Source organism: Ovis aries, chromosome 4 (assembly GCF_016772045.2).
Source record: "Ovis aries strain OAR_USU_Benz2616 breed Rambouillet chromosome 4, ARS-UI_Ramb_v3.0, whole genome shotgun sequence".
Lineage (NCBI taxonomy): Eukaryota > Metazoa > Chordata > Mammalia > Artiodactyla > Bovidae > Ovis > Ovis aries.
In genome coordinates this window covers 6989089-7004757 of record NC_056057.1, presented here as the reverse complement: position 1 = coordinate 7004757, position 15669 = coordinate 6989089, and the positions used below count along the sequence as shown (strand labels likewise).

At 42.5% G+C, this 15669-nt stretch overlaps 1 protein-coding gene across 1 annotated transcript; it reads right to left on the bottom strand.

Moving 5' to 3' along the window:
- Positions 1-12440: 12440 nt before the first annotated feature.
- LOC105614936 (EEF1A lysine methyltransferase 2-like) lies at positions 12441-13627 on the bottom strand. The gene is made up of 2 exons (XM_042248364.2): positions 12893-13627; positions 12441-12746 (listed from the first exon to the last, which is right to left on the bottom strand). The coding sequence occupies exon 1, from the start codon at positions 13458-13460 to the stop codon at positions 12984-12986; it is 477 nt and encodes a 158-aa protein (XP_042104298.1). The 5' UTR covers positions 13461-13627; the 3' UTR covers positions 12441-12746; positions 12893-12983.
- Between the last annotated feature and the right edge of the window lie 2042 nt (positions 13628-15669).

The following is a 15669-nucleotide window of genomic DNA, read 5'->3' as shown; positions in this document are numbered from 1 at the left end:
CACAGAACAGGTGTAAGACCTCAGGCCCTGGACTCAGAGGCAGTGCATCCACCTCCCGACAAGCTCCTATTCCCTGCTCACACCCTCTCTCACCCCGTCTGTCCCCCATTTTCCCTCACCAGCATAAGTGGACCTCCAACCTTCCCTTGTTTCTCATGAGTTCATGTGTAGCGTGACCTCTGCTCTTGCCCTAGGCACCCCGTACCCATTGCCTAGACCCTCTGCTGGGTCCTGGGCTCACCCCTGCAGACCCGCTTCCTTCAGTCCCCTGAAACAGTCCTGTCCCCAAGCCCATGCCCCCCTACTCGAAGCCAGATGCCCCTACTGGTCCTCGGCCCCCGTGACTGTGCTTGGCCTGCCCCTCAGAACTCTGTTAACCTTCAGACAGTCTTCAGAAACAAGATTCCGACTCCAGGAGCTGAAACTCTGGGCACTTCACAGTATGAACACAGTTTACATATATCACCCAATGTCATCTTCTCAGCAACAAAAATTGACTTTGGCTTTTCTTTGTTCATTGTTATTTTGTTTTTATTTTTAGTTTATTGTTGGTTTTTTTTTCTTTATGGCACAAGAGCCCATAAAAGGATTAATCATAATCCTTAGTTCAACAACACTGGCCATCTAGCTAGTAACTTTGTGCATGAAGCACCAGTGTGTCAACTACCCCAAAGGTCAGGACGGTGACATCTTGATGGAAACCAATGGCATCTTTTATTTTTACCTCTTTCATTTTTATTTTTTAAATTATCAGAGTATGATAATACATTTACAGCAGTCTTGGTAAGTACAGAACAAAGTTACGTATAGTTCCACCATGAGTGTGTGTGTGAAGTCACTTCAGTCGTGTCTGACTCTCTGCAACCCTATGGAGCATAGCCCACCAGACTCCTCTGTCTATGGGATTCTCTAGGCAAGAACACTTGAGCGGGTTGCCATTTCCTGCTCCAGGGGATCTTCCTGACCCAGGGATCAAACTCACATCTCTTACATCTCTTGCACTGGCAGGCAGGTTCTTAACCACTAGTGCCATCCACTATATATTGCAATTATTTTTAGTATATAAATTAAGATTTTTAGTTGAAGTTCAATGTCAAAATTTCAAAAATTAATAGAATGTCTATACAGAAAAGTAGAAGATATAGTAGACCTGAAAAGCACTATGAACCAATTCAACATCCATAAGCTTTTTACAGTTGTCACACAACAGTCCAGCAGAGTAGATGAGAGCCCTGTGTTGCACATCTCCTCCAGAATTTGCTCTTCTGTGCCTATGGAATGAGTGCGCAACACAACCTCACCAAGTCTTTGCCTTCATCTCTCCTTTTGATCATGCTGTTACACATCTCTGCATGGGTTTACTACATACACATTTTCATTTTTTAAGTATCTGTTCAAGTCTGTACCTCCTTTCTGTCAGTCATCCATGCTGGTAATAAGCCTGTCACAGAGACCTGCCTTTGCATCTCTTGCTCAAAGAGTGCAACCTCTTCCAGGCCCCTAACCCTGTGTGAGTCCCCATGTTGTCCTCATCTGCAAGGAAGCTTGCTCTTTTACAACTTCAGGGCAAGTCGTTGTCACACTAAAGGCAACTTCAGGCAGCTGAAGAGGAGGGGAAATTAGAGTTTGGCCCAAGACATGCCCTTTGGAATGAGGATATATTTTAGATGTCTGATTGGAGTCTAATGATGGCCTTAGAAATATGCAGTTGGTAGATCTAGCTGTACCTCCAAGTCTGAACCATCCAGGTGTCATTGAGGCAACAAGAGGACACAGTGGAGGGAATCCAAGCATGAGAACATTACAAAATGTCCTGCGGGAACATGTTCCTCTCCTGGATCTGTCCACTAAACCAGGATGAAGTTGGAAAAAACTTCCCTGGAGGAGGGCTCTCTGTAAGTAGGAGCCTGCAGTCCCAGGGGATGGGTGTTGGTGGGTAATACAAGTGTCCCTACAATCAAAAACCCATGAGTCAACAAAAAGAAGGAGGGTGGGGATGGGTGTTAAGTCACATCAGGATTTTGCACTGGGCCCACATTTCTATGCCATTTGTAGCAACATGGATGGAAAGATTGTCATGCTAAGTGAAATGCCATGCAAACACAAACATCATATGATATCACTTACATGTGGAATCTTTATTTTAAAAATTATACAAATGTACTAATCTACAAAACAGAAACAGACTCACATAAAGAGGAAACAAATTTATGGTTACCAAAGGTGAAACTGAGGGAGGTATAAATTAGGAGTTTGGATTAACATATTCACATACTAAAATAATATACACATACATAAAATAAACCACAAGGACCTACTGTATAGCACAGAAAACAGTATTAAATGTTTTGTAATAACCTATAAGGGAAAAGAATCTGAATATATATATATGCATCTGTGCTCAATCACTTCAGTCATGTCTGACTCTGCGACTCAGTGGACTGTAACCCAGAAGGCTCCTCTGTCCATGGAATTCTCAAGGCAAGAATACTGGAGTGGGTTGCCATTTCCCACTCCAGGGGATCTTTCTGATCCAAGGATCGAACCTGCATTTCTTAGGTTTCCTACGTTGGCAGGCAGGTGTATTCTTTATCAATAGCACCACCTGGGAAGCAAAAGTGAAATTCACTCAGTCATGTCCGACTCTTTGCAACCCCGTGGACTATACTGTCCATGGAATTCTCCAGGCCAGAAGTTCTCTTCTCCAGGGGATCTTCCCAACCCAGGGATTGAACCCAGATCTCCAGCATTGCAGGCAGATTCCTTACAAGCTGAGCCACCAGGGAAGCCCAAGAACACTGGAGTGGGTAGCCCATCCCTTCTCCAGGGGATCTTCCTGACCCAGGAATCAAACCAGGATCTCCTGATTTGCAAGCAGCTTCTTTACCAGCTGAGCTATATAAATAGCTCATATATTTATATAGTAAATAGCTATATATTTATATAAATATATATAGGCACTCCAGTGTATGTATATATATATATATATATATATATATATCTAATATGAAATTTTGAAAATTAAATAAAAAATGCAAAGCCATAAAAAATAAAATGAAAGAATCACTTTCTAAAGCAGAAGGACCCTGGTCTGCCTGGTGGCAAAGGCTATTCTGGAATCCATTTGGAATTGCAGGAGTCATGGGCCACCTATTCCAGGCAGGGCTGGTAGCTTCACTAAAAGGCTGATAGTTGAGAGACAGAGCCATGAACACAATTTCTGATTCATTCAGGACTGAAGCACTAAACCTTTCTGCAAGAAGCCTGGTTTTGCAAAACTAGAGAAAAGGAATTTATTTTAATGAACATTTTTACACTGTAGATATATTCCAAGCATACGAATTTCTTCAGGGACAGAGTTGCCTAATATGTATCACTTGCTTTCACTTTGCCTAGTAATATTAATAATAATATGCATTTAGCTCATAACCATATAACTCACTGTACTAAACATTTTTTAGTTTCGTCATTTAATTTTTTATCATTTAATTATCACCAGCTATCTCATTTAATTTTATTTAAAAAACTGTATAAAGTGGGAGCCAATATTATCCGTTTTCCAATAAGAACACTAAGGTTTAAAAAGTTTAAGAAATCTTCACAAAGTCACCTGTACAGCAGTTAGAAAAGGAGGCATTTGGGTTGTGTTTCTCAAACTTCATTTATGGGGAGCGGAAGGGCTCACACAGCCTTCTCACAAGATATTAAGGCCAAATATAAATTCCTTTAGCTCTCATGCAAATGTGATATGGAAAACACCTACAAATAACATACCAAACACAATACCAATATAATTTAAGTTGAATCATACTTGGATGCGGCAGAGAATGCCGTCTTGAATTGCTTCGCTGTGTCTACTGACCTGTGTCTGCAATGATTCACGTCTCCCCTCACTTCCCTGTATTGGAATGACTGTGAAACTTCATTAGTGAGTGTGCCGCGGTGCCATCTGGCCTGCTCTAGATGCAAGCACATCTCTTATAAGTTAATTCACCCTAGTACTTTCCCATTAGCTCGTGACAGGGGAAGAAACATTTCTTGGCACCAATGCAATTATGAGCACAAGCCCATATGTGGGCACTAAATGCTCCTGGCTGTGATCAGGTGTCAGCTAGCAATCTCCTGGAGAAATCTGGACCCAATTTGAAAACGGTTTTATTATGTTCACCCGCCTCCCACCAATTCTAATCCTAAGCAGAAAGGCACTAATCCCCACTGTGTAATAAATACCAAGACAAAGCAAAATGCAGGGATCAGGAGATGGTACAGAACACCAACCCATCTGCCGTTAAGAGTATATGAAAGGTTTTCTGAAGTGTCCTTCTGGGCTGTCTCTTGAAGAAGTTGCCTGGAGAGGGAGAGAAGAGCTTTCCAGGTGAAGGAAACACTGTAACAAAAGGCAAAGGAGCATGAAGCAGCATAAATGTATGTACAGATCAGAAAAAAATACATAGATATCTACAATGAGGAGGGAGAATAGGCTGGACAGGCATGTACAAGGAGGTCCTGAGGCGTCCATCTCTGTACCTGCTGACAGCACCTCCGCATCTGTATCTACATCCGCATCTGTGTCTGTTTTCACGTCTTCATCTGCATCTCCTTCCCCATCTCCGCCCCCAGCTCTGTTTCTACATCAGCATCTGCCTGCACACCTATATCTGTGTCTACTTCTATTTCTATGTCCCCAAGTTCCCCTGGCCCACACAATAAAAGAGAGGAAAGCAAGACAAGGCAATGCTCTTAAGTATTTCCACTTTCCATCATCCTCTGTACCAGCTATACAGAGAGCACCTCTGCTATGTTTGAAATGGAAACATCATGACCTCTGATGGGGCCATCTTCCTCTATTGCCCTGACATCCACCTTAGTGTCAGTTTCCTACTTCCTGCCAGGCCAGGGCTGCGGCTCACAGGGCTTTTCAGGTGACAAGAGCAGGGCTTGGTGCTCTGATTTCCCAGCACTGGCATTTGCTTGTATTATGCAGCCATGGTTTGCTAGGTCCTTTCCATTATTCTCCCACCTCCCCACGCTCTGATCATTGCAGCTCTCATGGCCACATTCCTTAAAGCAATAACTTTCATTTACAATAATGTTTCTTTAATAGGGGAATGTTGGCCAATATTCATGTGCACTTAAATTTCACAGTGTTTTCTTCATCCCAGAGCCTGTGCCAATACTAAATAGGTGAATTTAGTAAAAGCAGAGAAGCGTAAAGAAGAAAATAAACATGACCCATGAACCTCCCTCTCAGAGTAGTTCCTTTGCGTATCAGAAACATCAAATTCTGAGTTTAACCATTAACATTAAAATATAAAGATATCTATACAACTTCGAATATATTGGAAAATAACTTAACATCTGTGTACTGTTTCTTTATAGGCATCCCTGGTGGCTCAGTGGTAAAGAATCTGCCTGCCAATGCAGGAGACTTGGGTTCGATCCCTGGGTTAGGAAGTATATTGATAAACAGATGTATCTTCTTTCTCTCTGAAACATTGTTGTAATGGGTATAAAGTCTCCAGGGCCAAAAAAAAAAAAAAAAAAAAAGGCAGAATATGACAGTCCATTTAAAAACAATTCCAAAAATAATAGCCCTGCTGCACCAGGACAAAAATCTTTATGAATTCTTTCATTCAACAAGAATATATTGAGGGATTTCTCTATGCAGAAGTTGTAGGCTTCGGGAATCAGCAGTGACACTAGATGTTTTATAAAAACTGTTACATCATTCAATCTTTAAATCATTAAAGATAAATCATCATTATTTTTCCCTAGCAATGAAAAACTGGAGGAGCAAAGAGTCTAAGTTGCTTTCCCAAAGATCTTACCCAGAAAGGGCTGGTCACCAAGCTGTGCTCCTGTGTTGACTTGAGGCAGAAGGTCCTGGCTCCACCACCAGAACTGGGAGTGGATGTCACCTGTCCCAAGAGACTTGTTTCTGCATCTCCCTTTTTTTTTTCTCCATCACAGCATGTTCTTTGCTACTGTCAGTTGTAACCTGCCTCAATGTGAAACTGTGTATGTGTACAGATGCATATATACACAGAAATGCAAGCATCTGATAATTTGTTGGTCCATCCAGCTCCATTCAGTGCAGCACTGAGGAGGCAGAATCATTTCCTCCTGACAAAGATGACCAGGTCTTAATGCCTGAAGTGTGTCAGTCACTCAGTCTTGTCCGACTCTTTGCGACCCCACAGACTATAGCCCACCAGGCACCCCTGTTCAAGGGATTTTCCAGGCAAGAATACTGGAGTGGGTTGTTATTCCCTTCTCCAGGGTATCTTCCTTACCCAGGGATCAAACCTGGGTCTCCTGTATTGCACACAAATTCTTTACCATCTGAGCCACTAGGAAAGGCCCAGGAACCTGTGAACATTTTGACATTACCTACAAAGAGGAAGTAAGGCTACAGATGGAATTAATGTTGCCTATCATCTGACTTTAGAATGAAGATATGACCCATTATTGTCCTGGCAGGACCAACGTAATCTCAAGGACCCATGACATGGGGAGGGGAGACATGGAATCTGAGTCAGTGCCAAAGCGGTGCTGGATGAGAAGGACTGACCCCCCATCTCTAGCTTGAGGATGCAGTCATCCTCTCAAGGAGAAGAAGCCGGACTACAGATGCTTTCCAGAAGGAAAGCAGCCCACAACACCTAGTTAAGAGCTATTTCAGACTCCTAGCCTTCTGAACTACAAGATCAGATATTTCTGTGTCTTAAGTCACCAGACGCAGGCCAACTGATGTGCACATCTAAGTCCCCAGCCTAGAGAACTGAGCACACAGAAATGATCAAGTAAGAGCCTCAAACTGCCTCTGCAGAAAGGTGCTTTTACCCTGCCTTGAATCCCACAACGAGCCCATTAACTGATGCATTCTTCATGCCTCACCCGGAACATTTCTGGTTTTTTCCTTTTTTTTATTCAATATATTTTTTTAATTTTTATTTTCACTTTATTTTGCTTTACAATACTGTATTGGTTTTGCCATACATCGACATGAATCAGCCATGGGTGTACATGAGTTCCCAAACATGAACCCCCCTCCCGCTTCCCAACCCATATCATTTCTCTGGATCATCTGCGTGCACCAGCCCCAAGCATCCTGTATCCTGTATCAAACTTAGACTGGTGATTCATTTCTTACCTGATAGTACACATGTTTCAATGCCATTCTCCCAAATCATCCCACCCTCTCCCTCTCCCACAGAGTCTAAAAGTCCATTCTATACATCTGTGTCTCTTTTGCTGTCTCGCATACAGGGTTATCATTACCATCTTTCTAAATTCCATATATATGTGTTAGTATACTGTATTGGTGTTTTTCTTTCTGGCTTACTTCACTCTGTATAACAGGCTCCAGTTTCATCCACCTCATTAGAACTGATTCAAATGTATTCTTTTTAATGGCTGAGTAATACTCCATTGTGATACGTGCCACAGCTTTTTTATCCATTCATCTGCTGATGGACATCTAGGTTGTTTCCATGTCCTGGGTATTATAAACAGTGCTGCAATGAACATTGGGGTACACGTGTCTCTTTCAATTCTGGTTTCCTCGGTGTGCATGCCCAGCAGTGTGGAGATTCCTTAAAAAATTGCAAATAGAATCACCTGGAACACTTCTGTAGCCTCTAGACATAGGCTCTCCATCTTCAGGTGAGACTTTCTGATCTAATTAGTGTCTTATCTTCCTGCTCAAAGTCTATGAACAGTCCCTCACAGTCTTTCTGAGCAACAACAGTGTGACCGTAACTATGCTACCGTCTCTATAACTTCTGGTTGTGTGTATCCAAATCAAAGCACTAGTCCTTCGCCATGAGGCCCTACGAATCCCACTGGATCCCTCTGTCTGGATTCCTCTGCCCTCTTCTCCTTGGGCTCCCATCTATGTTGGAAAAAGGCTTATGAGCACTGCCCCAACCCTACTTCTCAGCACATGATGACATACTGGCCCCCAGGATCAGTATTTGTGAGGCGGAGACAGACATCTTTAATATCTGAAAGTTCCACACATGTCAGCCAACTGGGAAACCACTGGTCCCTTTATTACCTTTCAATGGACCCCACTGTTCTGTGAAGACTTCCTAAGCCAGAAATGTCCTCTCCCTCCTTTGAAATTGAATGTCACTTTAACTGTACTTCTGGCTGTCAAACTTAACAGGTTTTAGCTTTCATTGTGTATTTCTTAGCCACCAGCAGGGTACTGGTCTGCAGGAAGAGTTCCTGCCAGCACAAGTGGATGTTACAACGCCCCGCAGGCCCACATTTCACTATGCAGCCAACTACAGCATCATCAAAAGAGATTCTTGAATGAGCAGTAACAACCATCACCAAGTCTGCACTTTACCATATGCATAAATCATTTTGTTTAATTGCCCGAAACTGCCAGGAGACCATGCATCTCAGCCTCATTTTATAGACAAGGAAACTAGACTCAGTGACTTTAAATAATGTGCCTGAGGGTCTGGGCAGGACTCATGCTTGGATCCCATGATTGCCGATCTGCGCTGGTTTAAGTGGCCTTCCCTGTCCAAGAATAAAAAGCCTGCTCTGTCTAGATTATATCTTTCAGATCCAGAAGTTTCTCCAGGTTCTGCTTTCAGCTCTCCAGCCTGAAACTGCTCACTTACACAAACAGCACGTCCCCAGTTTCTCTCCTGTCTCCTGGTTCCAAGATTCCTTGCCAATCCCTCTTGGATTCACAACTTCACCGGACAGTTTCCTGCTGTGAACTGTCTACAGGATCCTCCCTCAAAGCTTCAAGCTTCTCCCACAGCTGGGCTAGTGGCTCAAACTCCCAACCAGGACCCTGAAACTTGGGTTTTGGGGGGAGTGAGCCACAGTCAAAGAAAATTCCTTGCACAGAAGAGAGCCCAGTAGATGTTTGTTCATCTGGCAAATCGTTGAAATGAAGCAACTGCTGTACAGATGGGTCCACGTGTTCGCCCTCTCAACCCCCCTCCCCTACTACCCCATCACCAGATCCATAACCAGGCTGGAACACTGGGAAGACCAATGATGAAAGAGAGATTTTCATGGTTACAAGGGCCATTGCTGAATAGTAAACTCTCTGTGGAAATTATGCTGCCAAAAATCTGGGAGTGAAATAAATGAAATCAATAGCAAGGCAAGAAGTGAGTAATAGAGCCAGCTCAGAGCTAGAAGCAGGTTTAACTGTGTCCTCGGAGCATCCTGCTCCGGTCTCTGCTGCCTACTTAAAATGCAATAGACACAAAAGTGGGCAGCTTACTCAGTATCACTTCTCTCTTCCCAGGGGATCGAGTGCCGCCATCTAGTCATTAGCACTGGGATGTAAGGTTTTAGGTTAAAGCTTCAGCTCCAGTTATTCCAGGGGACTTCAGGGAAACTCCCACTATAATCAGCAGTTTGAATCTTGTTTGTGTTTGTTTTTTCCTGGCTAGTGTTCATCCTTTTGCAATAGTCCATTCATTCCTTAATCAGGAAATGTTTATTGAGTGTCTCCTCTGCCCCAGTGCCCTGCTCCTTAGAGACATTCAAGATGAAGGCGATAGACCTCCACAATGGAAAACCTATACACTAACTGAGGGTGACTAGAAGCTCATGTTTGCCTGGGAATGATGGGTTTCCTCAGTTCTGTCAGTGCTGAAACTGACAAAGTCCTGAGTGAACCTGGACACCTGGCCAGGCCTACCTCCCTGTTTCAGGGCTCCCACTCTTCAGTAGGTCATGTCGTGGTTTGGGGCCCCTGGCACCCATTCCCAAAGCCTGAAATCACTGTGGGATGGTGTCTGGTAATGTCTGTACTCATGACCCAGTCTGTATTGCCCTAGCCTCCCAGACTTCTAACAATAACTGACCCAGAAAGGCCAAGCCACAGACAAACCTGAGTCAGCCAGGCTGCTGCTTCAGGTCAGATGAGCTGAAATGTCCTAGAGGTCAAGTCTGGGCAGGTCATCCTGACCTGCAGAGGAAAGGGGGCAGGAGAACAGTTACTAGAGACACAGACACAACGAGACCACACAACCCCAAACAAAAGAGCAGGCTTCAGATTCTTACTTTCCAGTTTTGGGGAATAGGCAGATGCAGAGATGAGAAGTGTCATGAAGAACCTGAAAGACAGAAAAAGGGGCTTCAGGTCCTAATTTTCCAGTGTCCATGCAAAAATGAATTTCTTTAATGAACCAATACATATGAAATGATGAAGTACATGGTAAACAGGCCACTATTATTTGTGGCATCCATAAGATTGTTGTAATGTTGGAAAATGTAATAAATACTTTGAGTGCACCTCAGCAAAGACTATGGAAATTGACACAGAACATTGTGTTTCCTCAGTCTCTGAAACTTACAGAATTGCGGATGGTAGGCATCTTACTATTCAAACTAATCAGGTGCACACAAATGTTGTTTTCAGGGTCCACTGATATCTAAACACATGCCAACTTCGGTGTTTCTCTTCTTGCTTGTTAATCATATAACTCTGCATAGTCAGGTTTGGGCCCAAATGAGAGAAAGTTTCATACTTTATAAGGATGGCTTATTTTTAAGCCTGAGGGTCTCTGGCTAATAGACACTCAACCAGTGCATGACACTCACCCTGGTCATGAGTCATAAATTAAGCCTGAACAACAACAAAAAAGAATTTAATTCTAATACTCAGAACCATAAACCTGACAAAATCTATGATGCAGATGGCTGAGCTGACATAAGGCAGAGTTCAATTCAATACACAGGGCTTCCTTGAAGTCATATCAGTTCAGTGGCTCTTTGTGACCCCATGGACTGCAGCATGCCAGGCTTCCCTGTCCATCACCAAATCAAACTCATGTCCATAGAGTTCGTGATGCTATCCAACCATCTCATCCTCTGTCATCCCCTTTTACTCCCACCTTTAATCTTTCCCAGCATCAGGGTCTTTCCAATGAGTCAGTTCTTCATATCAGGTGGCTCAAAGTGTTGTAGTTTCAGCTTCAATAATCAGTCCTTCCAGTGAATATTCAAGTCTGATTTCCTTTAGGATTCACTGGTTGGGTCTCCTTACGGTCCGAGGGACTCTCAAGAGCAAGTCTCAGGCAAGTCTGGGTCAGTCTCTTGTGGGGACACTGCTCCTTCCTCCTGGGTCCTGGTGCATACAAGGTTTTGTTTGTGCCCTCCAAGAGTCTGTTTTCCCAGTCCTGTGTCAGTTATGGCGGCTCTGTGGTGGGGTTAATGGTGACCTCCTCCAAGAGGGCTTGCGCTATGCCTTCCATAAGCCTCATATCCTTATCCATCAGAGGGCAGATAGAATGAAAATTGCAATCACAGAGAACTAATCAAACTGATTGGATGGACCACAGCCTTGTTTATCTCAATGAAACTATGAGCCATGCCGTGTAGGGCCACCCAAGACAGACGGGGCACGGTGGAGAGTTCTGACAAAATGTGGTCCACTGGAGAAAGAAGTGGCAAACCTTGTCAGTATTCCTGCCTTGAGAACCCCATGGACAGTATAAAAAGGAAAAAAGATAGGACACATAAAGGTGAACTCCCCGGGTCTGTAGGTGCCCAATATGCTAGAATCTTAGAAGAACCTTAGCTAGAACCTTAGAAGAAATGGAACAGCCATCATAGTCAACAAGAGTCCAAAATGCAGTACTCGGATGCAATCTCAAAAACGACAGAATGATCTCTGTTCATTTCCAAGGTAAACCATTCAATATCACAGCAATCCAAGTCTATGCCTGACCAGTAAGGCTGATGAAGTTGAAGTTGAATGGTTCTATGAAGACCTACAATACCTTCTAGAACTAACACCCAAAAAAGATTTTCTTTTCATTAAAGGGGACTGGAATGCAAAAGTAGGAAGTCAAGAGATACCTGGAATAACAGGTAAATTTGGCCTTGGAGTACAGAATGAAGCAGGGCAAAGGCTAATAGAGCTTTCCCAAGAGAATGCACTGGTCATAGCAAACCCTCTTCCAAAAATGCAAGAGAAGACTGTACACATGGACTTCACCAGATGGTCAATACCAAAATCAGATTGATTATTATTCTTTGTAGCCAAAGAAGGAAAAGTTCTGTATAGTCAGCAAAAACAAGACTGGGAGCTGACTGTGGCTCAGATCATGAACTCCTTATTGCCAAATTCAGACTTAAATTGAAGAAAGTAGGGAAAACCACCAGACCATTCAGGTATGACCTTAATCAAATCTCTTACGACTATACAGTGAAAGTGACAAATAGATTCAAGGGATTAGATCTGATGGACACAGTGTCTGAAGAACTATGGACAGAGGTTTGTAACACTGTACAGGAGGCAGTGATCAAGACCATTCCCAAGAGAAAGAAATGCAAAAAGGTAAAATGGTTGTTTGAGAAGGTCATACAAATAGCTGTGAAAAGAAGAGAAGTGAAAGGCAAAGGAGAAAAGGAAAGATATGCTCCTTTTTTTTTATTTCTTGATCAACTGATACATTTATCTGATTTTAATTACACATGTAAGGGCTGAGACATTTTCTCAGATATTAAAGCATTTTAAAAAAATCACCATTCAACCCAAAATATCACACTATGTTTTATAATAGTCCAATAAAAAAGTAAGAAAGTCATTTGGCTTATTATTCTGACCCTGGAATAGCTTGATCAAATCTTCATAAATAACTATATTCAATTCACCTTTACCGAGGTGCAAAAATCAAGGATACAAGCTTTCCGTAAATTCATTTACTGCTTTAAAGTTTTAGCTGTTCAGCAGTTACAGGAATTATTTTTTTAATCTGAAAGAGATATTTATATCTCAAATACAAAAGAAAAATTTTAAATTAGTCTTGGTTGATCTCTAAAACCCAACCACTTACATGCTCATGATTTTTTTTTAATCAACCCATTATTTCTCCTTAAAATGTGCATCCTGTGTACTTACTAAACATTTACTTGCACTTGCAATTTCTGTGTCAGGTTTACTTTGATGTAGAGCTTCTTAAAAAGACACTGAGTCTGTCCAGTGAAAAGCCTCATGTTTTTTGGAAAACCAACGCAGCTACACTGTTTCCAGATCGGCCTCCAAAGCTGAACTTGGGTGTGGGCAGCTCTTCGAAAAGTTCAAATCCTTCACTGAATTCATCCAGCAACTCTTCCTTGGTCCAATTACAAGAGGTTATTAGAAAAAAGCCTTTCACTTTCAACACTCTGGAGAGAGATTCCACATACTGTTTCCACTTCTCAATTGCATTGTCAGGATTAAGGCTTATGACATCAAAAGTCCCTTTGTCAATACAAATATGAAATCCAGACAACTTTGTGGAAGGGTTCAAAAAGTCTTCTACCTTCAACTTAATGTTAGATAAACCTTCTTTTTCTATAATATTTTGAGAAAGCTGTATTGCAGACGGAGAATAATCAATTCCAGTAACATCAGAGAAACCAAATTTTGCCAACAAGTTCAACCAGGAAAACACCATTTCCGGTTCCAATATCAAGCACTGAAGCATCCAATGGAGTCTTGTGTTTCTGCATCCACCTTATTAGTCGAGTCATACTCTCTTCTCCAAACCAGATTTCTCCTGTATCTCCGTATTCTTGGAAAGTTTGCAGTTCTCTCTTATAGACAGCATCCCAATGCTCTCGGGTTCCCAGCGCAGACGGGACAAACCCATCCCCTTCGGGGCCACACCCTGGGGACCGCGCCGCGCCTCCGGCGCCGCCGCCGTCGTCCGCGCCCTCGTTCCAGATATGCTCCTTTGAATGCAGAGTTCCAAAGAATAGTAAGGTGAGATAAGAAAGCCTTCCTCAGTGATCAGTGCAAAGAAATAGAGGAAAACAATAGAATGGGAAAGACTAGAGATCTCTTTAAGAAAATTAGAGATACCAAGGGAATATTTCATGCAAAGATGGGCTCAATAAAGGATAGAAATATTATGGACCAAACAGAAGCAGAAGATATTAAGAACAGGTGGCAAGAATATACAGAAGAACTATACAAAAAAGATCATCATGACCCAGATAATCACAATGGTATGATCACTCACCTAGAGACAGACATCCTGGAATGTGTAGTCAAGTGGGCCTTAGGGAGCATCATTATGGACAAAACTAGTGGAGGCGATGGAATTCCAGTTGACCTATTTCAAATCCTAAAAGATGATGCTGTGAATGTGCTGCACTCAACAGCCAGCAAATTTGGGAAGTCATAAGCCAGGAGGTTTTTGACACTACCTTTCTCCATGTGTTAGTTTTTCTCCGAGTTGTCAGCATGGGCTTGGAAGTCTCAAGATGAAAAATAAGGGGCACATTATGTTGAAATGTTCTCAAATGACTGGGGTCACCTATCCCTGGTGGGAAGACTGACAAAGAAGTTGGGTGGAGAAGTATCACCAAGGCTTAGCAGACCCATGCCTGGGAGGGACAGTCAGAAATAAGCTAAGGCAAGGACCAGAAGGCTGATGAGAGCAAGTGTTATCTATTACGGTCTGGAGCTTGTGAACTGTACAGAGGGTCACCCAGAGGGGCTGAATTCCAGCCACCTCCCATTATTAAGCTCTATACTCTGGCACCAGTCTACTCACTGGGTAGGAAGGGAGGCCTTCACTAATTCACTGTATATATGCAAAGTCACTCAAGCAATCAATCAAAAATTAATAAATAATTACTTATCAGATAAAGAATCAATTTCCCAAAGACTTTTTTTAAATAGCTTCAAAATTATGACTCTTTCATTGAAAGAAAGCATTTGAGAGGAAGAGAACAACAGACCTTGATTTTGTATTATAATTTCTTATATACTGTTTATTTTATATGATTTTTCTAGTAGTCATTACAGATGTGAGAGTTGGACTATAGTGAAGGCTGAGTGCCAAATAACTGATGCTTTCAAACTGTGGTGATAGAGAAGACTCGTGCGAGTCCCTTGGACTACAAGGAGATCAAATTGGTCAATCCTAAAAGAAATCAACACTAAATATTCAATGGAAGGACTGACGCTGAAGCTGAAGTATTGGGCTGAAGCCCCAATACTTGGGCCACCTGATTCGAAGAGCCAACTCATTGGAAAAGACCCTGATGTTGGGAAAGATTGAGAGCAGGAGGAGATGGGGTCTGACAGAAGATGAGATGGTTGGATGACATCATCAAATCAACGGATATGCGTTTGAGCAAACTCCAGAGATAGTGAAGGACAGGGAAGCCTAGCATGCTGCAGTCCACAGGGGTGGAAAGAGTCAGACATGACTTAGCAACTGAACAACAACAGCTTGAAAAGTACCTATTCCTCTCACCAGTCCCCAAAAGTCAGCCTACGGTGAGATGCATGGATAGTCCTCAGCTCAAAGAGAACAAAGCCCATTTTATCATGATATTACTTTTTTCAGTTAGAATAAATGTTCTTTAATCAAATCATAATGTGAAGTTGAGAGGGAGGATTAATTACAAGGATTCATGGGCCATGGGAGTGGAATCCTGTCCCAACCAAGCTGTGTTTGCATGAACTTTTTTGCAATTCAGCTTAGCTAGCTGTCCTAAAGATTTTCTTTTGTGTTTTTGAAAATTGGAATGAACCCTTAAGATGCACAGTGGAACTGAGTTTTCATTTTCTGGTAAAAGGAACAAAGCCATGGCCTGCAGATACACACTGTAAGCATCTCTTTGGCAAGATTCAGCACATGTCATTGGAAGATATTTAGAGGAGGAGGTGGGATGGGGTGT